This window comes from Sinocyclocheilus anshuiensis, unplaced genomic scaffold, assembly GCF_001515605.1.
Source record: "Sinocyclocheilus anshuiensis isolate Anshui unplaced genomic scaffold, SAMN03320099.WGS_v1.1 scaffold997, whole genome shotgun sequence".
NCBI classification, from domain to species: Eukaryota; Metazoa; Chordata; class Actinopteri; order Cypriniformes; family Cyprinidae; genus Sinocyclocheilus; species Sinocyclocheilus anshuiensis.
Window position 1 is genome coordinate 346,544 of NW_015555715.1, and position 24,078 is coordinate 370,621.

At 35.0% G+C, this 24,078-nt stretch overlaps 2 protein-coding genes across 3 annotated transcripts in view; both read left to right on the forward strand.

The window, feature by feature from the left end:
• Positions 1–4,205: 4,205 nt before the first annotated feature.
• On the forward strand, positions 4,206–14,588 carry slc17a8 (solute carrier family 17 member 8). Its single transcript, XM_016465302.1, has 12 exons — positions 4,206–4,303; positions 6,355–6,610; positions 7,773–7,891; positions 8,966–9,080; positions 9,587–9,674; positions 11,094–11,180; positions 11,706–11,848; positions 11,979–12,128; positions 12,224–12,356; positions 12,596–12,706; positions 12,959–13,086; positions 14,185–14,588. The coding sequence occupies exons 1-12, from the start codon at positions 4,206–4,208 to the stop codon at positions 14,527–14,529; spliced, it is 1,773 nt and encodes a 590-aa protein (XP_016320788.1). The 3' UTR covers positions 14,530–14,588.
• Positions 14,589–19,929: 5,341 nt separating this feature from the next.
• Positions 19,930–24,078, forward strand: part of LOC107672305 (bile acid receptor-like) — a 13,804-nt gene continuing 9,655 nt past the window's right edge. The window contains exons 1-3 of one of the 2 annotated variants that reach the window (XM_016465445.1): positions 19,930–20,083; positions 21,816–21,993; positions 23,445–23,822. In XM_016465445.1, the coding sequence (XP_016320931.1) occupies positions 21,897–21,993; positions 23,445–23,822 (475 nt within the window). In that variant the 5' untranslated portion in view covers positions 19,930–20,083; positions 21,816–21,896. Of the gene's footprint in view, positions 20,084–21,815; positions 21,994–22,024; positions 22,467–23,444; positions 23,823–24,078 lie in introns of those variants that run through there. The other variant, XM_016465446.1, reaches the window with a different exon arrangement.

Genomic DNA, 24,078 nt, shown 5'->3' on the forward strand with positions numbered 1-24,078 from the left:
GAGTATAATAATGATTCTAACATAACACTAAGCCAAACACCAAAAAAAAAAAATACATATGTGTATGTACAACCACACACACATATATATACATACACATTTATAAATTTAATATATATATATATTATTTCATTTCCATTTAGTTTGTTGAAGTATTAAAATAACTAAAATTAAATAAAACTAAAAACTTAAAAAGACCTATACAGACATCATAAATTCAGACATAATTTAACTAAAATTAAAATAAATAACAAATACAAATAATACAAATCAGATGACAGTAGTTTATCAGTAATCCTAAAAAATAACATTGGCAAACACACATGCTAAAAAACAACAACTTACTTACACATAGTAAGAAATGGTTATAAAAACTGAAACAGAAGCGAAACAAGTAATAGGAACTATTGTTATTATTAAACACTACTGTTTGAAAGTTTGGGGTCAGTAAGGTGTTTTTTTTTTTTTTTTAATAATTCTTGTATTTATCTACATTACATAGCTGCTTTCTACATTATTAATAATAGGAAATGTTTTTGAGTACCAATTTAGCATGTTAAAAAGATTTCTGCGGAATCTTGTGACACTGAAGACTGGAGTATTGGCTGCTTTAAACAGCCTGCCATGACCATCACAGGAATGAATTACATTTAAAATGTCCCAAAATTGAAAATAATTACTTTAAATTGTAATAATATTTCATTACTGTTTTTCTGTATTTTTATGAAATAAAAGCAGCCTTGTTGAGCATAAGACCTTTTTCCAAAGCATTAAAAAAAATCTTACCGTCCCAAACTGTAGAACAATAGTGTAGTTATTGTGTAATTTTACATTTACATTTAGCAGACGCTTTAAGTAATTATAAGAATATTTGACCATAACACCATAAAGTGTGATTACTTTGGAAAGTGTGAATAAATCATCACTTTATTATCATGTTCATAAGTTAAAAGATTCCCATAATTATCAAACATATTCATAAGATGATTAATATCCCTGTTAAACCAATTCCTTAAAAATAAAGATTTATTGGCAGTCGTTATATTTGCATTATTCCAAATGAACCGGGTTCGTACAGTTTTTTTTTCGACCGTGGCACTTAGTGACGTAAACGAGGGTGGAACTCCTTATATGGGCATTTCTCCCGGAAGAACGCGCCCCCGCACGCATCGACCAGAGCAAGAGCGAGATCGCGCCCCTCAAGGCCTTCATAGAATCATAGAGAATCATACAACCATAAGCATAAATTGTGGAAACTGAGACACAGGAAATGCAAACTCACGAGAAAGATATCGCAAACAGAAAACAAGGGTCATATTCAATAATGCAGATGAATACTTTGTGACCACTGCTTCAAAAAGTCCATTAATTTGACCTGGATGATGCATTAGCACAGAGGAAGACAAGCTGGGCAGCAAAGATTTGATGTGGTGCAAATGCATATTTAAAAGAGATAGCCTATCGTTTCTGTTTCTTTATAAAAGATCAAGGGCATAGTTCTACAACTAAGCAGTTATTAAAAAAAAAAAAAACATCAAATGAGCAAAAATTGTTTTGGCAGCTGCACATTGGCTCCTGTGATCCACTAGATGTCACTCTATTCGTTAAAAACATAAGTGCCTTGGACCAGAGTATGCTTTTAAGATACACTATACTATTCAAATATAATATATAACTTTAGTAAAAGTTTATGGGTTAGTGTGGCACCTTTTCGTAAATACATAAATCAACAGATTCAAAAAATGACTTGAAAACATCTTTGCTAATGAAAGAATCAGCAAACGCGAAACACGTTGTGTATTGGATTAAAAAAAAAAACATTAATTACAAGGCTTAAATTCTTGAAAAATAGGAAACGTTGGCATATGTAATAGACAACCTTTTATCATTAATAGATACATATTTAAGAATGAAAGCAGATGTGCAGTTTTGTTCTAAATAACAAAACCTGTTAAGATCTTCAGGACAGTGTGTTCAGGTCAGTATGTGTTAAAGAAAAAAAAATCACCGAATTTGAACGAATGGTTTCTTGAAAACAAGTATGTGCAGTATAAGTGGACAGTTATTTTTCACTATAAGTCTGTACTGTAGGGTAGAGTGGAGGGGAAACGCCCCTCTTAAGGACTGTGTAATTTTTTTCTGTGAAACAAAAGTTAAATGTGTCCAGAATAGTTATCATGGTTTTAGTGACAATTACATAAATTATAAACCAAGTATGAAATATGTCCAAAGGTTTCATGCTATTAGATGTTTTAACAAAAATTAAATTTGTACCAAGGGGGCGTAAGGAGGGGTAAAATGCCCCCAGTCTGACAAAGCAATTTGATTTATACATTTACAGCAAAATCAGAGTACAGGCAGGTTTAGATTAAAATTAAAAAGAATATAATCAATAATTATGAATTTCAAAATTATAATAGCCTATTTGAAAAATATTCTTAGCTGATGCTATCTGGCAAGCTAACTAGCTACCTGATGCTAAATTCAGGTAATTTTTAAATATAAAGTCCAAATATTTGATATTCATTTTCAAATATTAATCCAACTAGTTAGAATACATTTGATGGAAAAACAAAGGATGTTCAGGACAGAGAAATTAAGCCATGCCTCCCCACAGACGGCTTTGAAAAAAAATGTCATTCTGAAAATATAATTATATTTTTCTACCATAGACGTACCAACATGTACTCCCTATACAGGCCTCACTATTCTCATATCATATATAACTGATATTCCACAAAACAACAAGCTTTATAACACCTTTTTCTACTGCTGAAAATGAGATCATTTACTGTGAAATCCGTTTTCTCTCAGGTACATCACCAGTGTAAGCTTCATGGTGAATACTTCTACATCACTCTTGTTACAACAACATTTTTATCCTGACTTTATCTAGTGGTTATGTTGGGATTAACAGTAGGGGGGGTGTTTTCCCCCACTCTACCCTACATTAAAATTGCAGGTGTTAAACCAACCCCACAGTGAAGAGTTCTTCATTCCAGCAGAGACCAACACTTCAACATTGAAGATTTTTATGTGCAGTTATTTTTTATTATTATTAGTATTATTATTATTATTTTGCTTCACATTTTGTAGGTAAAGAATCTTAATTTGTATGAACGCTAGGCCTGTCACGATAACAACTTTTTGTGCGATATATTGCCCCAGAAATAATTGCGATAAGCGATATTATTGTCATTTTAAAGACCATTTTATGCCAAATGCATATGTTCATTTTGATTGTGGAAAAAATACTAAGTCCTTGTTTCTCTCAGTTATTCAGGATCTTTGCACTGAATGGCAGACCTTTAGTGAGGATTTTATTCAAACATACTATTGAGGCTTCTACATCAGGCATCAGTGAAACACAGCCTGAGAGCTGTGCAGACTACCAATGAATTTTTTAGACCTCAATATCTGAATTTTTAAAGCACACTGCATTTTTGATGATTATTGCGTAAAAGAGGTTTTCACGGGAAAAAGGTGCAGCCCTTCACTTACAAAAGCAATAGAATTAAATTGCAAGTGTGACTTTTGTGCATCTGCTACAGTGCAACGGCCCTCACAGTTTGAACCTTTATGTCAGTTTCTGGTTGTTGACGTTAATACGTTTGATCTATGAACCCCAGGAACTGTTTCTCGGGATAAGGGTTAGACTGGGACTGGACGATGCAGTGTCTTGTTACACCTGCTCATATCATACAACCTCGAGCCTGCGATCCTTGACTTCGCTGTCAATATTTAATGAGCTCTGCTAGTCACTCTTTTTGCCCTGCTTTCGTATGGGCAAGACGGGTTGGAGAAGAGGCAGGTGTTTGGCACCTTCTGTCACTGTCTGTGAGGGAGCAGAGGAGAACGCCGGAGTTTCCATTATTGATGTATGCCAGCATAACTTTCGCAATGCCGATACACTGAACCGAAGACATCCGGATTCACCCCATTTTCTCCTTGTGCCTTGTTTCTGGATGTTCTCAGCCCAAACCGCATGAAGTATTGTACCCAGACCGTCCAAACCAAAGTCCCTCCTCTTCTTTCTCTCTGTTCCGTCTCTGGCTCAGCATCTCTCCTCCTCCCCTCCAGCACACCTAGACCATCTCAGAGGATGCACACCAGCGCCTAGTGGATATCCTGCTCTTTTTTTTTCTGCAAGAGCAGAAGAGTGAGAAGACAAGTGTTTGAGGGACAGAAGAACAAGGGAAGGAGAAATGCCACTGGGGGGGTTTGCGGGTCTAAAGGAGAAGCTCAAACCAGGGAAGGAGGAGTTGAAGAACAATGTGGGCGACTCTCTGGGGAACCTGCAGAAGTAAGTGTGAAGGCAGTTGGATTGGAGTCTAAGCACTGAGAGGAAGATGTGAGGAGATTGCTTGCATATATGTACTGCATCATGCTTTTGGTATTAAATAAAATTCAATTATGGGAAGGTATTGAGGATTGAGAAATCAACTTAAAATATATTGAGCAGCTGATTTTTGGGAGAAATAGTATTCCATATAAAATATAGAACTATGCAGAGTTATATTATGTTTTCAAAGATTTGTGATGAGGGATGTTGGTATAATTGTATAAAAAATTATATTATGTTTTAATGTTTGAAAAACTGTTTTCAGAGTATTTCTATACAATGCAAATTGTTTCTCAAAGAAAGTAAGAAATAAATCTTAAATTCTTACATGCATTCTTATATAAATATACATATCAAAATGTTGCCACAGGATAGATGCTTGTAAGGGCATCTAGAAATATCACTACATTATCAGGCACAAACCTAATATTTTCACTTTGTATCTTGGCCAGTAATTTAAAAATGTAATCCAGTTTTCTAGGTGTTTCCATATATATTTAATATCTAGTACATCTGAAGAGAGTAAAAACCTGAAGATTTTACATTAGAGCCAAATACATGTCACATATTTATTGCACATTAGACAGCTTTATATGTGAGATCATGTAAATAATTTCCTGTGTCTCTGTAATACTACTACACACAATATAGAGGGGGAAAATTAATATATGGGTGCACACTAAATAATTTAACAACAAGTCATGCAATATTTATTTTCATTCCTACTTCAAAAATTGCTTAATTTTTCAGAGTGTTTAAATGGCACATGATTTCATTTAGATTTGTGAAGAAAGGCCGATATAAAATGCACCATAATGTAATTAAGACAAAGTAGAGTATTATAATATTTGCTCAAGAGCAATGCCGTTTCCAAAAGCAACAAATATTATTAAAAATATATTTTATATTCATATAATAGCAATGACAACAATATCTAATAGAGTACCTGCTTTTGAAAATATATTGAAAGTGTTCATGATAGAAAACACAGTAAGTGTAGTGGCTGTTACCACATGCTTTATTTGAGAGAATGCAATGCTATGCTCAGATAGAATGGCATCTAATACCTTTCATTTTTATATATTTTTACTTTTCTTGTGGTAAAAAGTGACTAATATATTGCCTTGGCTGGATCATTATAATGTAAAAGCTGTAATGGTTGATGGTAATCCTTGCACATGGCTTTATGATGTTATAGTTGATAACATATTTTTTTCTGGCCGGTTCTCGCCACCTCTACGTCATTGGTTATATTTGACTAACTTTTTTTTTTATCTTATGGAAATTTAAAAAATCTATACAGTCTCTATTAATGCTGTTACTAAAATCAAAATGACAAGATATATCTCGAGATCTTTGAATCCATTTAAAACCAAAGATATGGAAAGACGAAACAACGTATGGAAACAATGTTTTTCTGATCTGAATAAGTGTATGTATTGTTCACAATAGAAAAAAAAAATGTGTGTGATTTCAAGAGTGTACCAGACCAGGACTTCACCTCAAATGTGCAATAATAATGCTTCACAGAGATCAGGAACAGGCTCTTGAAATGATGCCTCTTGATCCTCCATTCACAATCATCCAGTATCCAGCTTTTACTGAGCTCCTTCCTCTGTATGTGGAAGAACTCAGGTGCGCATTTCAAAATAGACAGATGAAAGTAATTCCTGTGAGGTGGAGGATGAGAGGAAAGATGCAGGTTCAGTAATGGAACAGGTGCGTGCGAGTGAGATGGAGGAAGCACCAAACGCAATGTGACCTTTTCAACGCCACACTCTGGCAACCCTTTCTGGCCCCTTCCAACTGAGTCCACCCAGTACATCACTCATAAATATGGGTATATCACTTTCAAATGGCACTGAGTTGAATCTAGATCAGCTAAAGCTACATTTGCAATCCAAAAAGAGGTCCAGTTGTGGTTTATACATCAGTTATGGAGTTATATAATTCATTTTTTTTCTTTTTGTCCACCACAAGCCATTTCTAAAGCATTTCTTATCCTATGGTAGGAAGATCGATGGCTCTAATGTGGCTGAAGAGGACAACATTGAGCTGACAGAAGATGGTCGTCCAGTGGCGGCCCCTAATCGCAGTCCACCTATTTTCGATTGTGGCTGCTTTGGCCTCCCCAAACGTTACATCATTGCCGTCCTCAGCGGACTTGGCTTTTGCATCTCATTTGGCATCCGCTGCAACCTCGGGGTAGCCATTGTAGAAATGGTTAACAACAACACTGTCTACATCAATGGGACTGCCGTCATGCAGGTGAAACTAGGAACATATAAACTGCAAATACCAAATTACCATTCTCATACACATCTCATTTTAAGTTAGAACAAGGGGTTTTCAAAATACGAAAGGTAAAGGGATAGTCTACCCAAAAGTGAAAATGTTGGCATCATTTACTCACCCTCATGTTGTCCCAAACCTGTGTGAATTTCTTTCTTCTGTTGAACACACACACACACAAAAGATATTTTGAAGAATGTTGGTAACCAAACTGTTGCTGGTAGCCATTGACTTCCATAGTATGAAAAAAAAAATACAAAGAATGGAAGTTAATGGTAGTCATGAGGGTGAGCAAATGATGACAAAATTTTCATTTTTGGGTGAACTATCCCTTTAAGACTGTATATATGCAAATGTATACATTATATTTTATTTTACAACATACACCATACAATAGATTTAGAAATTATTCTATTTATAAAATTATTTAAATTATTATTTTATTACATTTTTCTATTGACAACTCAGTAATATATAACAAAAATACGCATATAGTTTTGTGGAAAAACTTATGTATAGTCTATCTATTTTATAGTCTATTTTTATTTTATATATAGTCTATTTAACCATAAACCAGATAGATAGATAGATAGACAGATAGACAGACAGATAGATGAAGTAAACAAACTGTCAACTTAGAAAATATAAAAAAATAAAAAAATGTTTTTGCTTAATTTGATCACGCTTAATATTTTCCCCACACAGTAAATGGGTCTTTATACATGAAATTATACAGCTTTAATATTTTTTTTACAGAGTGGGTCCCTAGCAAATCATTTTCAGGTGTCCTTGGCATGAAAAAGTAAAAATAAATCCCTGGTCTAGATAGTCCGTTTGACTTCTTCAGCTTTCAAGTTCAAAGAGCCGAGTATCTTCTTTTCTTCTGACTTGAATTCTCATCAGTGACTTTTTTGGTAGTTGGCCAAAATTTCCTGTAATTTCCTGTCATAAGAGATATTAGGAGAAAAACACGACTCACACACACATATATTCACAAGGTCATTTAACTATGTATGTCTTGTGATAATTCATTTATATTATGCACAGAAATGTGTCTACAAAAATGTATTTGTATTCTTTTTTCTTTTATAAATTATATAAAGCTAACGTGGTCTCCTCTAATTGTTGTCTCCTTTAGCCAGCTCAGTTTAATTGGGATCCAGAGACAGTGGGATTGATACACGGCTCTTTTTTCTGGGGCTACATTGTCACTCAAATCCCTGGAGGTTTCATCTCCAATAAGCTAGCAGCTAACAGGTGAGCCTCATCTTGACGCACGGGCCTCCATGCCACGTTTGGAAGGCAGATGTATGTTCCATAATATAGCTCTCATATCACATTCACTGTTGAAAGGTGTTTGAAGACCCAAGGGACCAGACGAGTGCAGTGGTCAGGGCTGCGAGGGTTAAATTTGTGCCTCGTGTTGATTAGAGGGGCGATAGCAGTCTTGTAATAAAAGCCTCACAGGAAAAGAGGACACGTGGCTGACAGAATTAATAATGAAAGATCCAGCAGCAGATCTCTCGCTGAAACACCAGCCACTGGAATATTACAAGTGTCACTTACACACTGTTTTGGGGGAAAAAAGGAAGCAGATTGATGGATTAAACGGAGATAAAGGACAACAAGTTGAATATCCAATCAAATTTGCATATGCATATATGACAGATCAGGATTTGAACTCATGCCACTGTAAATGCTAAATAAAAGCTGTACCATTAGAACAGTGTTATCTTAGTATAATCGAGATACTATTTTAACTTTTATTCATATTTCATTATTAGTTTTTGTATTTTTTGTTTTCATTGTCATTTTTGTTAAAGTTTTAGTAATTCTGTTGTGTGTTTTGACATTTTTGTTATTGTCTATATAGTTCTATTTTATGAATATTAGTCTATTTATCTTTTTAACATCTAATATTCATTGAAAAAGATGTTGCACTTGTGCTTCAAACTATTCAGTGCAATTCTAATGCATTTTGATTTTGTCTTGTGATATTAAAGGCTCTGTTAAATCATGTTTTTTTAGTTCTTTTTACAGTCTTTTTCAACTTACAAAAAATTGTCTAACTCATCACTTTATATGACGGAGAAACATAAATATTTTATGACTAATGTCAGAATTCCAGGACTGATGTTAAGAGTTATTCAATTCAGTTATTAAAATAACATTATGGAATTAGCTATCCTGACTGCATGCTTTTCCACAAAACCTTAATTATGTAAATCTAAGTTATTTAAGGCCACGTTGTTTTTATATTGCTTCACTTTAATTGAATCCATGATACCAGAATTAACTAACATTACCGAATGTCTCTTAACTGTTTCTCAGGGTTTTCGGAGCAGCCATTTTCTTGACGTCAGTGCTAAACATGTTTATTCCATCAGCTGCCAGGGTCCACTATGGCTGTGTCATGTTTGTGCGAATCTTACAAGGACTGGTGGAGGTGAGTGGCCACCAGTAACCTTATCTTCAAACACGTCATAAAATATTTACTTTTTGTGACATAACTTTATATTTTATATATATATTTTAAATGGTATGCTATTGATCAGTGTATTTAAAGCAGTAATCTGTTGACAATTCTGTCAATATTTACTCATACGCATGAGCCCATGACTTTCTTCTTTTCTGGAACGCAAAAGGAGAATAGAATGTTTACACTGTCTTCATTTCCAAGTGAATGCTGATATTCAACCTCCAAAAATTACTAAAAGCACCATAAAAGTAGTTGTGAACTATATACTGCATACTAAGTCGTTTAAAGCCATACAAGAGCTTTTGAGTGAGGACAGGCTGAAATTTAAGTCATGATTCATTATTCATGACGTCATTATATGGGTGAACTATTCCTTTAAGTATTAATTGGTCATTATAGAATTACCCATTTTGATTAAAAAGAAAGAAAGAAAGCATAGATACTAAGATACTAACCGTGCATGATGTTCTCAGGGAGTCACATATCCAGCCTGCCATGGAATGTGGAGCAAATGGGCTCCTCCTTTGGAAAGAAGCCGTCTGGCTACTACCTCGTTCTGTGGTGAGTAGTTTTGTGACAGAATATTTTATTGAAAGGGTCAGGAGACATAATGTAACAGACATTACAAAAAAAAAAAACCACTTAATATATTTACTTTACCAATATATTTATCATTACCAGCAAAAATAGCTTCAAATAAAATCTGAAGCAGAAGCAACCTTTATGTCTATGAGTATGAATGAATCAGTGTTTGAACAAATCGTTTGAGTGAATGAGTTATTCGCGTAGAATCTCTTGCTGAATTCGCAACCGCATACTAGCTCTTACCATTTTACTATATATTTCTATAGCAGGAATAGTAAGAGTAGTGTGCAGTTCTGAATTCAGCTGGTTCACTTGTTTATTTATCGAATGAATCAGTGTTTTTAATTAATCATTTGAATTAATGATTCAGTGACTCACTCATAAAAACGGACGTAACAATGTAACCTGTAGAAAATGTGACTGAAAAATGTCAAAATGTTTTCTGTTTTACTGTCTTAATGTTCATCACTCTCTGCTTTTCCTTTAAATACTACATTTAATGCTTCTATATACAAATGTGTCTGTACCTGTGTCTGCAGTAGAAGTAAACACTCAAGACATAGATTCTCCAAAATCATTCTCACAGTCCAGTTGACCAGCCGTCTGTGGGTTTATATTCCAATTCTCATTACCCCTCAAATGCATTAAAACAGCCATCTTTCACAACAAACAGGTGCCATGACAACCTGTGCTTCAAACAGCTCTTGACATGATCACTAAATGAAGATAGTCTGCACACAGCTTCACCTTCTGTATGTGAAAGAGGCTTTCTTCTGTTGACACAAATGAAGCAGCACCCTCTTCTATGTTCAAAACCTCACTCCTTGCCTACGCCAAACAGGAAGGTTTACAAGTGCATCGAGTAATAAAATATACATTAAGACACCTTTTCATTAAAATCCCATTTCCTGCAGCTGCCAGCCTGTCTTTCAGGCAGAGGCACATGTTGCGCTGGGGTCTGAAGTAGTTGCACATGTAACTGAGCAGATTACTTTGTTACTCTGCAAGTTTGATGAAGGGCTTGAATCCTGGCATTGGCATTTACTGCTAAAAAGTCTTAATAGCTTGACAACTTGAGTAAATGACAAAATCTTCATTTTTGGATAAAGCATTCCTTAAAAAGTCCCCCAAATATATGAGAATCTGAAGGTTAATGTATGTTACTACATTAAAATGAACAAAACTAATTCTGCTCTCTCAAAGCTGAACCAAACCAATCATGCCAGTTTTTCACTGGCAGCTATGAGGCAACCCCCATAATGGCTTCAAATGATTGAACTGCTGAAGGGAATATTGCAGTTTGATTAATGCTCTCCCTCTTAATTTAACTTTCTTAATTACACCTGTGTGTGTGTGTGTGTGTGTGTGTGTGTGTGTGTGTGTTCTGGTTGACAGGATCTTATGCAGGAGCTGTGATAGCCATGCCACTGGCTGGAATATTAGTGCAGTATGTAGGCTGGCCCTCTGTCTTCTATATATATGGTGAGTTTAGGATAGGCCTTTGAAATGTATTGGTAAAGAATGATTTATACACCAAAAATGAGACTGTAAATCTGAGTGAGGATGTTTATTAACTGATTTGCACTTTATGAAATGTTTGCCAGACTTTAATCAATAAGAATAATTTACATTTATATTAAATCCAAGTGAATCACTACCATTTAGGTTTCCCTAAAGAACTTTTCAGTGAACAGTAACTTTGAAACATTTTAATAATCTAAAGAACTTTTTGTCCACTGGAAAGGTTTGATGGATGTTACCATGGTACCATAGATGCCAATAAAGAACTTATATATATATAGTATATATGTATGCATATATGAATACAGGGTGATACCAAGACATACTGTGAATAGATGGCAAAAAGATGACAATTTGGTAAATTTATCAGTAAATATACTGCATTTATTGGACACTGTAAAGTGTTCATGTGTAAAGTGACATTTCAAAGATGCAACCAAAGACATTAAAATGATCAGTGATGTGTGGTTCTGTACTCATATACAGGTGTGTTTGGCATAATATGGTATATTTTCTGGCTTCTGCTGGCTTATAACAGTCCAGCAATCCATCCCACCATCAGTGAGGAAGAAAGGGCATACATTGAGACCTCTATTGGGGAAGGAGCCAATTTAATGAGCGCTACTGAGGTAGTCCAAATTCTTCTTTCATGCATTTGGTACAATAAACTATAAAACTTTATATATATTCAATTTAATGTTAAGATGGTCATGTAATATCCTAAACTACTTTGTGAAAACTTATTTTTTCTCTTTGTAGAAATTTAAAACTCCTTGGCGTGAATTCTTTACATCTATGCCTGTCTATGCCATTATTGTGGCAAACTTCTGCCGTAGCTGGACCTTTTACCTCCTGCTCATTAGTCAGCCAGCTTACTTTGAAGAGGTCTTTGGGTTCCCCATCAGCAAGGTGGGCTGTGATGTTATTTCGAGTTTAACTACTAATCCTTTTCAGTACAATTCAATCTAGAAATAGGCTAACTACATGATGTCGGGCTGTTTCAGGTGGGCATTTTGTCAGCGGTGCCTCACATGGTGATGACGATCATTGTGCCAATAGGAGGCCAGCTGGCTGACTTTCTGAGGAGTCGGAAAATCCTCTCTACTACAACCGTGCGCAAAATCATGAACTGTGGAGGTATGCAAAGTCCCAAGCTCATGCCATTGGTTGAGAGTTCAGCCATCAGCTTAGGCATATGTGTATTAAATTAGGATAGGTGAAGGTATCGAAAACACACACATTAGGCTAACAAGTAAAAAAACAAAACGGAACAGTTTACACAAAACATTGCATTAGAGAAGAATTTGTAAAAGTTTTAAAAGTTGTTTTTGAACGAGATGGCTGATGACTGATTTAACTTCTCTCGTCGTCCACAGGTTTTGGCATGGAGGCCACGCTGCTGCTGGTGGTCGGGTTCTCACACACGCGTGCAGTGGCCATCACATTCCTCATTCTGGCAGTGGGCTTCAGTGGATTTGCGATATCAGGTGACACATGAGACAGCTGTCAGTCATCAGAGTGTCAGTCAACATATTCCTCTGCCATTTGGCTTTGTTTGATTTTAACCATTTTCTTTGTACTTATGCCACCTCACCAGCTTCAATAATATGGGTTGCTCAGTTGTAGTAAAAGAACAAAGTGGAAAGTACATGATGATACAACCTGGAATATTAGTTTTTAAAATGACACAGGAAAAGATCTAAATATGTGAAATGTATTTCTGTATTTCTGCAACACAGGATTCAATGTAAACCATCTGGACATAGCTCCTCGCTATGCCAGTATTCTTATGGGCATCTCTAATGGAGTAGGTACCCTGTCTGGCATGGTTTGCCCCCTCATTGTTGGAGCACTTACCATACACAAGGTATTTAACTTCATCACCTTATTCTTGTGCATAGAAAAACATAATACTATATGCACAAGGATTTTTTCTTTAATCTAAGAGATCCCATGCAGATAGCTTCCTTCTTTCATGATGAAGTCATTTTCCTTATATTATAAGGGGAATGTTTTAGTGTGTAAATGTTCCTGAATATTCAAATATATGACATGAATATCTATAGCAGTGGTGCTCAACTAGGGGGCCTCAGCACACTTCTAAGGGGGCCTCAAGATGACTAAAGAGTATTTAAAATAATAAATTATTATGTATTATATATTACTATATATTATAATAAATAATTATTATATATTATATATATATTGAAATCAAACTCTAAAATGCTAAAAGATGTCAATTAAAATGTATTTATTATAAAACACAATATATAAAGATAATAATATAAAGATAATATAATCAAAATAATGTGTATTTTTCCCTACTCAATAACTGTTGTTTTTAATTGAAGATCTTGAAAAATCCAAAATTACAAAAGTTATTCGTGGTTATTTAATGTAATATATCAATACTCCTTCTTTCTGCTAAAAAACAAGCAGCGTTGTCATAATTTATGACAGAAATGCTGGAAATAGTCTATATCATGGAGCCTTTGAACAATGTTTTGAACAATGAGAGTTCTTTGAGTAAAAAAAAAAGTTGAGAACCACTGATCTATAGTGATAAACTGTAAAAATGTTTTCACAGATAACCAAAAATGATCTGATTTTAGTACATTCAATAATGTTAAAAAAAAAAAGGTTACACCAGCTAAAATATTTTTATGGGTAATATCAAGTAGAACTATCTCTTTAAAGTAACAGCTGCCTATGTTCAATTATGTATGTACAGTTCAGTGAAGTTATTATAAAAAAAATAGGAAAGTAACCAGAAGGTTGTAGATTCAAACCCCAGAAGTGGTGATTCATAAACTATAAAGCTTAACAAGTTCACCCTCACCTTTTTTGCTTTGGGACAAGACACTTAAATTAACCCACGAATGAAAAATAAGCAAATTAAATGTGCGTTTTTGATTTACACAAATATATATTGCATATCCTCATTACTTTTCTATGTCCTCAACAGACTCGACTGGAGTGGCAGCATGTCTTTGTGATTGCTTCCATGGTGCATTACACTGGCGTGATCTTCTATGCCATCTTTGCCTCTGGTGAGAAGCAGGACTGGGCTGATCCTGAGAACACCAGCGACGAGAAATGTGGCATCATCGGGGAAGATGAGCTGGCTGATGAGACCGAGCCCAACTGCGACAGTGCCCTGGCCTCCAAGCAGAAGACCTATGGAACCACAGAAAGCTCTGCAGGCCGCAAGCAAGGCTGGAAGAAGAAGAGAGGGGTGACCATGCAAGCAGATGAAGATCATGGATCAAATCATTATGAAAATGGGGAATATCAGAATGAGTATCAATGACATTTTGGTCATCAAACACCCAAGTCTGAGCGCTGAGGTGTAGCAGTATTTATTTAAGTAAGCCACCCTGGGACTACAACATTCCACCTGACATTTGACACAACAGTATATTTGAGTTGTGAAGAAATATTTTGGATGGCTTCCTTTATGATTTTACCCTGCTGTAGAAGCTGGAACAGTCACACGAGAATGATCTGTGAATAGTTAATTTGACAGCTGTAGGCAGACATAATGAAGGAAGTTTCAACTGAAGTCTACACTGCCTGTTTAAAAGTTCAGAGTCAGTACAATATTTCTAAAGAAGTTAATGATTTTATTCAGCAAGGATGCATTAAATAGGTCAAAAGTGACAGTAATGACATTTATAATGCTACAAAAGATTTCTGTTTTATTAAATGCTGTTCTTTTAAACTTTCTATTTATTACAAAATTTCTATTTATTAAAGAATGTTTTTCTTATTCACCATCAGAATATTAGCAGGATTTCTGAAGGATTATGTGACACTGAAAAGTGGAGTAATGGAGTTCAAATTCAGCTTTGCCATCATAGGAATAAATTACGTTTTTAAAAATATATATAAAATAGACAACTTACTTTACTTTAAATAGTTTTTTTTGTTTGTTTTTTTTGCAAAATAATTGTTTTTACTGTATTTTTGATCAAATAAATGCAGCCTTGGTGATAATAAGAGACTTTCTAAAACAATAAAAATTTTACAGTGGTCCCAAAGGTCCTTAAAATTGTGATGTGACGTGACTGTAACCAAGCATGGTGCCCAATACTCTGAATTTGTGCTCTGCATTTAACCCATCCACAGCAAGGGTGCACACACACACAGCAATGAGTAGTGAACACACACACACACACACACACACACCCAGAGCAGAATGCACCATTTTTGCTGCGGCACCCAGGGAGCAGTTGGGGGTTATTGCTCAAGGGTCTCACCTCAGTCGTGGTATTGAAGGTGGAAGAGAGCACTGGTCATTCACTCCCCCCACCTACAATCCCTGCCAGTACCGAGACTCGAACCCACCACCTTTGAGTTGCAAGTCCGACTCTCTAACCATTAGGCCACGACTGCCTCATATTGACAGAATATCACTGCATTAATAAATATCAAACCATGTGGCATCTGCTAACAAATGTTTCTAGACCTTTTTCCAAAACTGCAAATATTCCTAACTATTCAAAAATGTGCTTCTGCTAGATTCCTAAACATTTCTAAAAAATAAATTCCACTTGATTTGATATTTTGTGCCTATGCAATGACATTCATACACTTTTAAGACTGGCACAAGTGTCCAAATACTTTTGAGGACACTGTTATTGAGTCTAGCAACAAAGAACAAACAAATAGAACAATGCATTGAAAAGCCTTACAGTAAAACAGACCATGCCAGAATAAATTGGACTCAATTTTTTAAGTCATAATTTGTCTTTTTCTATCTACCGTACTACTATAAGGCTGACAGCAGAATGTGCACCAGTTGTTTATTTTATGATTTTATGTTTTGATTGTTGTCAGCTATGCAAAGAAAGCAGGCGTATAGTGCATAAACAGGTTGAAGAGTCCGAAACATTTTCTATGCCTCCATGGCTTTTCTTGCATGCAGTTGTGCAGCCTCCACAAACCTCTTTGCTGACTTTAACACATCTCAGAAAATATTGTTTTATCATGAAAGTTAATATTGGTCTGAAAAGGGATGTGTATTTAGTGGAATGCCTTTGAAAATGCAGTATGTCCACCATTGATATCTCATAGTTAAGTTTATCGTTTACATATGTGTAGGTGGAAAAACTTGGATGGAGTTTATATTTGGTTGAATATGTAGAAATTAATAATTTCAGTACTTAAAATTGAATATGGATATCATTAAAAAAAATCCACAATGAGCCTGATTTTTTTTCTTTTTTTTTGCACAATACCTGTTGAAAAAGACATTTCATTGCTTACATGGATGTCAAGATGATTGTTTGAAATGTGCACTTTACCATTGCATCACTGTAACTGATGTCTCTTTAAATGTTTATTTGGAGGAGAATAAAAAAAAATCTTTTATTTTATATTTTACTTAAACATTTATACATGATAAAAATATTGCTGACATAGTAGAGTTTTAATATAGCTCAGATAACATGCATAATTGATTTTCTTTGGCACATACATTAGATTACAGCAGCGGCTGCTCTTCTGTTTAAATAGCAGCTTACACTATTAATGAGTTGAGTGTGGAACAAATGAAATCCAAGCAGACGTAACCGAGACTTCTGACTCACGACATGTTCTTTCTCAGAGAGAATAGATGCATGTTTATGCTGGAATGCTTAAATTGGCTTACTTTGTCTTTTATTGGAGCTGACAGAACTCTCCTGGTTTCTGTCATGTGTGAGTAAACATCCCTCACGTTATCTACTAGTTTTTTATTAATATTTCGAATTAGCTTTTAATGTTATATTTTTCCATTTGTGTTTTTATTTTAGTTACATGTTTAGTCATTTGTTTTGTGCTTTTGACATTTTTAGTAGTTTTATTTATTTATTTATTTAATATTACTATTTAAGCTTAATTTATTTTTTAGTGCAGGTTTTAGTTCAGTTTTATTTTTAATTGATTTATTTTATTTTTATTTCCAATTAGTAACTTGAACTTATTTCGTTTAGTTGTCACACAAGGCAACATTTCCATTTTTTGTTTAGTATTAGTCTTTCATCTAAATATTTATATTTCTTTATTTTAAGGAATAAAATAGTTTTTACCAGTTTTACTTACACTAAATGACCCTGTTGGGTTGCCATGTTTTATAAAAAAAAAAAAATGTAATGATCCTCTTAATGCAAATGTTATTTTATCCAGTTTAGAAAAGAACATTACAGAAAAACATTTAATGTTATTGAAATCATAAAATGTACAATTTCAGTGCCAACATAATCAAGCATAAACTCTTCAGCAATGTATGATTGAATTCAGTGCACCATATTTTGATTTGCTCGGTTGACTCTGTTACGTGTTAACAGGTCTTTTTAGGTATAGCTAAATCTTGGGAAAGTTCAAGGTTGTGGACCTTGTTATGGTGTGTAATGGCATTTTTTGTGCCACAGTCCTTGACAGATCAGGTTTAACATGCTGATATGAAGCCTCCCACCAGTTTGTACTACTGTTTGATGGTCTTATCTCTAAATCTTGCTTTTATGATTTGATGTGTGGTTCTAAAACAGTAAGCACTTTTTATTTGAGAGATGTCAAACAAAAGGGGCTTCAGGTGACAGCTACTCTCTATGCTTCTCTGAAACGCAATGTTTCATCTGTAATTACTCAGAATGTTTTAGATTTCAGACCTTTTAGTTTGCCTTGGCTTGGGTTTATCAAACCACAAAGAGAAGGATTAAGCAGTGGACACTTGGACACTATCACTATGATTTCATATGTAAATGATGGATGTCCTGTTAAAAACGCCCATACTGTAGTGCCGTGTGACTCACAAAATAGCTGAAGTGTTTGATAATAGTTTTTTAATGGAGCCATGAACGTGTCCTTCTCACAAGGCCATCCGTACCTCCCCCACCCTCCACACTCAGAATGACTGCTCCACAAACAGCCGCCAGCCTGTGGCAAAGGTTTTGTTTATTTCAGAGTGCTGTATGTTGACTCAGAAGGGCCCTTTGTGGATGGAGCAACAGCCAGTAAATGATTAAGAGCTTGTTTTTAGATACATTTGCAATTATAGCGAGACGCTGGTCTTCATCACGTTTTGGTCAAACTACATCTCACAAGTGGGGTGGGACTCATGTAAATGTCATGGCATGCATAGAGAACACATTATATCATCTATGCATTTGTACACTGGAAAAAAATGGTGTAGGATTTAGTTTGAAACAATTTTCACTCAGAAATTGCAAGTAAAATTTCACAAATAATTACAAAGAAACAGCAAGCAACATTGAATTGAACATGAAAATCTGAAGCAGAAATCTGAAATAGTATTTACTTGTAAACAGTACCCCAATAATCTTTAACTTTGCAAAAACATTTTTATAGTGTATTGAATTAATTTCTTCAACACTAGACTACTGAAGTGTTTTATAGAAAGAAATGGCAGGGGTTCCGTAAACAAAGAAATAAAACATGCAATGTTCAGTTTCATTACATTTTTAAAGTCCGTTATTAATAATTTGCATTCAAGTAGAAAAAAAAATTAATGAATTAAGGAGTGTGCTCTCCCTTGATAGGTACCAGAGTTGTTATTATTAGTATCAGTTACTATTATAGTTTTTTAATATATTGAAGCTAATATATTAGCTTTTATTTTGATATATTTCAGTTTAAATTTAGTTTAATTGTTAGTCATTTTTTACTACTATACTATTTAGGTTGTTACGTCAGTTTTAGTTTATGTTTTAGTTCACTTTTTTATTATTTCCAAATAGTAATAACAAAAAATTCAGTTAGTCACCAAGGCAACATTTCTATAATTAAATAATTTTCTTTAGGTTTTTCATCTAAATATTTATATTTCGTTTTATTTAAGTTTTATTTCAGTGAATGAAAAATAAATAAAAATAAATATATTACATAGTACAAAAAGTGCAAAACATTTTACGATTGCCAGTTCTATTCCAACAGTTATGCAACAGTTTTGTTATTAAATTTGATGAATATTAATATATTAATATAACAATTATGAAGTATTACTAAAAATCCTTTATTGAATAAAAATGGAAAACCCTTGATCTAAAATGACTGGCATACTCTTACAATCTCAAAGTTAGGAACACAAATGACACAATCATATCTTTTAAATGCATTTCATAGTATATTTTGGGAGCGTCTTTAAGTAGCACTCTATGCAACAGATAATTTAAATATTAATTCTATAAACTGCCACTAATATCAGCCTGCCATGTGTTGCAGAATGTGTCATCATCCCCGTTTATAACAACATGAGCCAAGCTGCAGTAATTGGTTATTGGGCAATAGGCTACTGTTCTCTTCAGCTCCACATTAAGCACACTAATATTCCACAATATGTAATGTAAGCAAAAGGCAATGCGTAATTCTTGAACTAAACTAACAAAGATCAAACTCATAATTCAAAGACAAGTATCAGATATCAAAGTTTTCAGTGATGAGCTACAACAGAGCTGGTGTATTTCTGTCCAAATGCTTTAAATTACACGAGAGACTAGCATCATTGAGTAATAATTATGTTTACATGAGTATTAGCGTATGTGTGTGTGCATCTGTGGGGAATGCGTTGGGAAGAAGGGTGTGCTGAACTGATATCTCTTGCTACTAAGGAGGTAATGCTGCATTTGTAGGCCTGTCAGCCAAAGGTTGGAGCTGATGTGAGAGGGAGGGAACTGCTAGTTCTCATGAAGCGAAACAGATAGATAATTTAATTAATAACCACTGTCCCGTTTCCCAATGACCCCATCCACTCAGAGAACTGTCTAGTTGCTGCAAGGACTCTGCTTGATGTCAATTTCCTAATACTGATGGCTTCAAATATCAAGGCACGGCCCAAGAGTGCACAGCGTCTGTTAGAGTAATAGGTAAGAAAATTATATTTCTGATTTGTTACTAAAATAAATCATCTATTATTACTGTTGGTGATCAGGGTAGGTCTGGAGACTTATTGATTTGAAATGGCACTATGTTCTGGGGACCCTCCGTGTGTACTAGCATGGGAAATGTGCTGGATTAATTATATTAAAAAAAGTCTTATAAGGGAAACTGGTTGTTGTGACTGATGTATCGATCAATATCACTAACAACTGAGGCCTGGTTTCATAGTAGTTCGCGACACTGGGGCCTTGTTCACATATCCTAAATCACAGCGCTGTGACTTTTCTTAAAAGAACCAGTGTTTCCTTCTGTATTATTTACACATAAAGTGGTAACGTCATAAAAAAAAGCACTGTTGATAGAAAAAGTTTCAAATAAACATACGCATGCTAATACTGATATTTAAAGTACATATCTTTCATGAATGCATAATGTGAAAATTAATTAAACATGAAATGAATGTGAAAATGATTCATATTATATATACACACACCATTAATGAGGCTTCACTTAATTTATATGATATGTGCATGAGTATTTTAATACACATTACAACACACATTACAAAGCATGTCTACATGCATTATGTTTTACTTTCTGGACGAGTTCATTGTGTTCAGTATATGGTTTCTTAAAGTATTAGTGCTGTGAAGTAAAGTAATTAAAACCCAGTTTCATTGTGCTAAAAGTTGAAGTAATTAAAACCTTATTTAAAGTTCCGGTGTAGTTGAACTTTTGAAAAGTTATCTAATATTAGACTTAATTTTGGCACAAAATGATGTAGACAAGCTCCCTCCATACCTGTTAGGTTTCAGAAACCTAAAACTAAAGAGCTTGCTTGGTCTAACCTGGCCTGTAGAGAAAAAAAATACATCTGAGATTACTGGATGAAATATTGTGGCATAATATCAAAACATAGTTCGAATAAGAAGACGTTAGGTGTTTGAAAAACATGGAAAAAGCAGACATCATGAAATCTTGTGCCAGACTTTCCAGTGTGCTGACTGGAACTGGAGCAAAGGTGACTGCAATCATCTTTAGCATTTCAAGTTGAAAAAAACAATAATTTGTTAGAATACTATGTTCTAGATTTCTGATATGACTTCAGGACCTTGTCCTCCTAATCTCAAGGAAATCTAAATTAAATCGGAATGATATGTGACCCTGGACCACAAAACCAGTCTTATGTCGCTGGGATATATTTGTAGCAATAGCCAAAAAAAACATTGTGGGTCAAAATTATAAATGTTTCTTTTATGCCAAAAATCATTAGGATATTAAGTAGAGATCATGTTCCATGAAGATATTTTGTCAATTTCCTACCGTAAATATATCAAAACTTAATTTTTGATTAGTAATATGCATTGCTACGAACTTCAGTTGGACAACTTTAAAGGCGATTTTCTCAGTATTTTGATTTTTTTACACCCTCAGATTCCAGATTTTCAAATAGTTGTATCTCGGCCAAATATTGTCCTATCCTAACAAACCATACATCAATGGAAAGCTTATTTATTCAGGTGGTCCAGGGTCACATATTGCTGTAGCATAAAAGTTCACTTGTTAACATGTTTTTTTTTTTCCTGAGAAGCAGCACCTAAATCAAAGTGTAACAATTTAAGGGACGTTTTTAACTATATTGCGCCTTAATTTGCAATAAAAACTGCCTCCATTTGTAAGTAAAAGACACCACTTCCTCCATTTGTTATTGTCTTGAAGAAACAGGATTATCCCTATCATTCGCTTCCATTCTGGACTGAGGAATCTTTGTGCAGTAAGACTCAACACACAGGCTTCTGAATGAATGAGTGGGTGGGCCATGACGTCAATGTGGTGGGACCTTTACAGATCCCACCCAGTGATGCGTTCCCCCTATCAGAGAGCTCACACTTTTTTGGTGAGTATATTGGAAATCACATTCATTTCTTTCTTATGTTATGCTAATGCTATCTTTGCTATGGTGGGTGATGATATAAAACTTTGAGTCAGAAACTATGAAACAAACTGACACAAATTTCTCTTATTAACAGAATCAAAAAAGTGAAACTGTCACCTTTAATTTTACAACCACGTGTCAGCATGTTTTGTCCTAGATGACATTTATAAAACTAGATCAAGCCTTCCTGTAATGAGACAGGGAATTGTGACTGTCAGGTTAATGAGCAACTATAGCAACCTTTGTTCACACTAGCATTTATGTATGAAGTATGAAGGTTTTCAGGAACAGTAATACTTTGTGAAAAGAGATACATAGACACAGGCTGAGGCGTTGAAGATACAGCTGGATGGTTAGGAATCAATACGGCTAATGATCATCTGTACCCTTACTGGGTCGCACCGAAATGGCCATGGTTAAGGAGAAGGCTTCAGGTCAGTACCTTCTCATGATACTGAAGCAGTCGGCATATTATAGTATGTGTTGTTGATGAAATTTAGTGTAGACGTAGTGTAGATATAGTACAAACTGTTTTACTTTAAAGTTATTAAATTGCCAATGAGATTTCAATGAGTCTTTCACAGTTCTGAAAAAGTTGTCACTGTTAGCAACTGGACTAAACTGAACTAAAGATCAAAATTTTAAGAAAGGGGCGGGGCTTACGTAAAAACAAGCTCTTAATCATACTTCACCACAGAGAAGTTGGTCGTTTCACTGGAAGATCGAGTTACGACATTTTGATGAAAAATAACGAGCTCAAAATAAAAAAAGAAACACGCATTGATGAGTCATTTACAGAAAGATCTATAAGATGCATTTAGAAAAATAGATGAATTTCATGGATATTTGAAATTAACTCTAGTGCCCCCCGGAGTATAGATCAATACAATGACTAAGCACTTAAGTATGCATTTGTGTACTTGCGTAAAAGTATGTTTCTGGCCTTGTTTAATAATAGAGCCAAAAACAGTAAGTGAATGCCTTTAAACCTACCTCCCAATCAACAGTCAAATTACAGTCAAACAGTCAAATCTACTAAAACTTCCTCAGACAGTAGTATTGTGTAAATCCAGAGCGCCTTTGGTTAATGATTTCTTTTTTTATTTCTGGGTGTGTTCGACTTCTGTATTGTGTAGATTTCATACAGTCTACTGCTACTAGTTGGACAGAGGCTGATTATGTTCCTAGATGGATTTTAATACTCACTTATGAGGTAGTGGAGATCTTAATGGCCCTGATGATGTCTACAAGGTAACAGTACCTTAGCGTGTTGTAGTTTCACTAATTGTTGTGTTGGCATAAAACCTATTAGCACACCATGCTGGGCTAACAGTAAGGTGAACTTGAGCTTTGCATCTCCATGACATATGTAAACTGACAAGCTCCGCTCACTCCTGCCATCTTCTCCTCAGATATTCTGGCAGAGCAGAACAGTCCTTTGCTACAGGACCAGGAGATCATGCCCTTCACCAGCTATCCCAGCATGCAGTACACCTCGGTGGAGCCCTCCATGTCATCACCATCATACTACTCCAGTCAGAATTGCTACCCACAGTACAGTGGGGAGGAGTGGTACTCTCCATCCACCGTGTTTGAGATGAGGAAAGGACCGTTGGAGGGTGGCTTTGATAATGAGCTGGATGAGTCTTGCCCTGTTGTCCCAACTGTGTGTAAAAGGTCCAGACACACAGCCCACCCTGGAAGGAGCAAAGGCGAAGAACTGTGTGTGGTCTGTGGAGATAAAGCATCAGGGTATCACTACAATGCGCTCACATGTGAAGGATGTAAAGGTGAATCCCATAATTTACAGTATATTTGCTGCCGTTTTCCGTCATGAAAACATGTATTTCTGAACAAGATTTTCGTAGGGTCGGGAACCAAGAACTGGTTCTTATTCAGAATAGTGGGATCGATCTGATGTTTGGTACTGTTAACTTAAAGGGGTCATATGATGCGATTTCAATTTTTCCTTTCTCTTTGGAGTGTTACAAGCTCTTGGTGCATAAAGAAGATCTGTAAAGTTGCAAAGACTAAAGTCTCAAATTC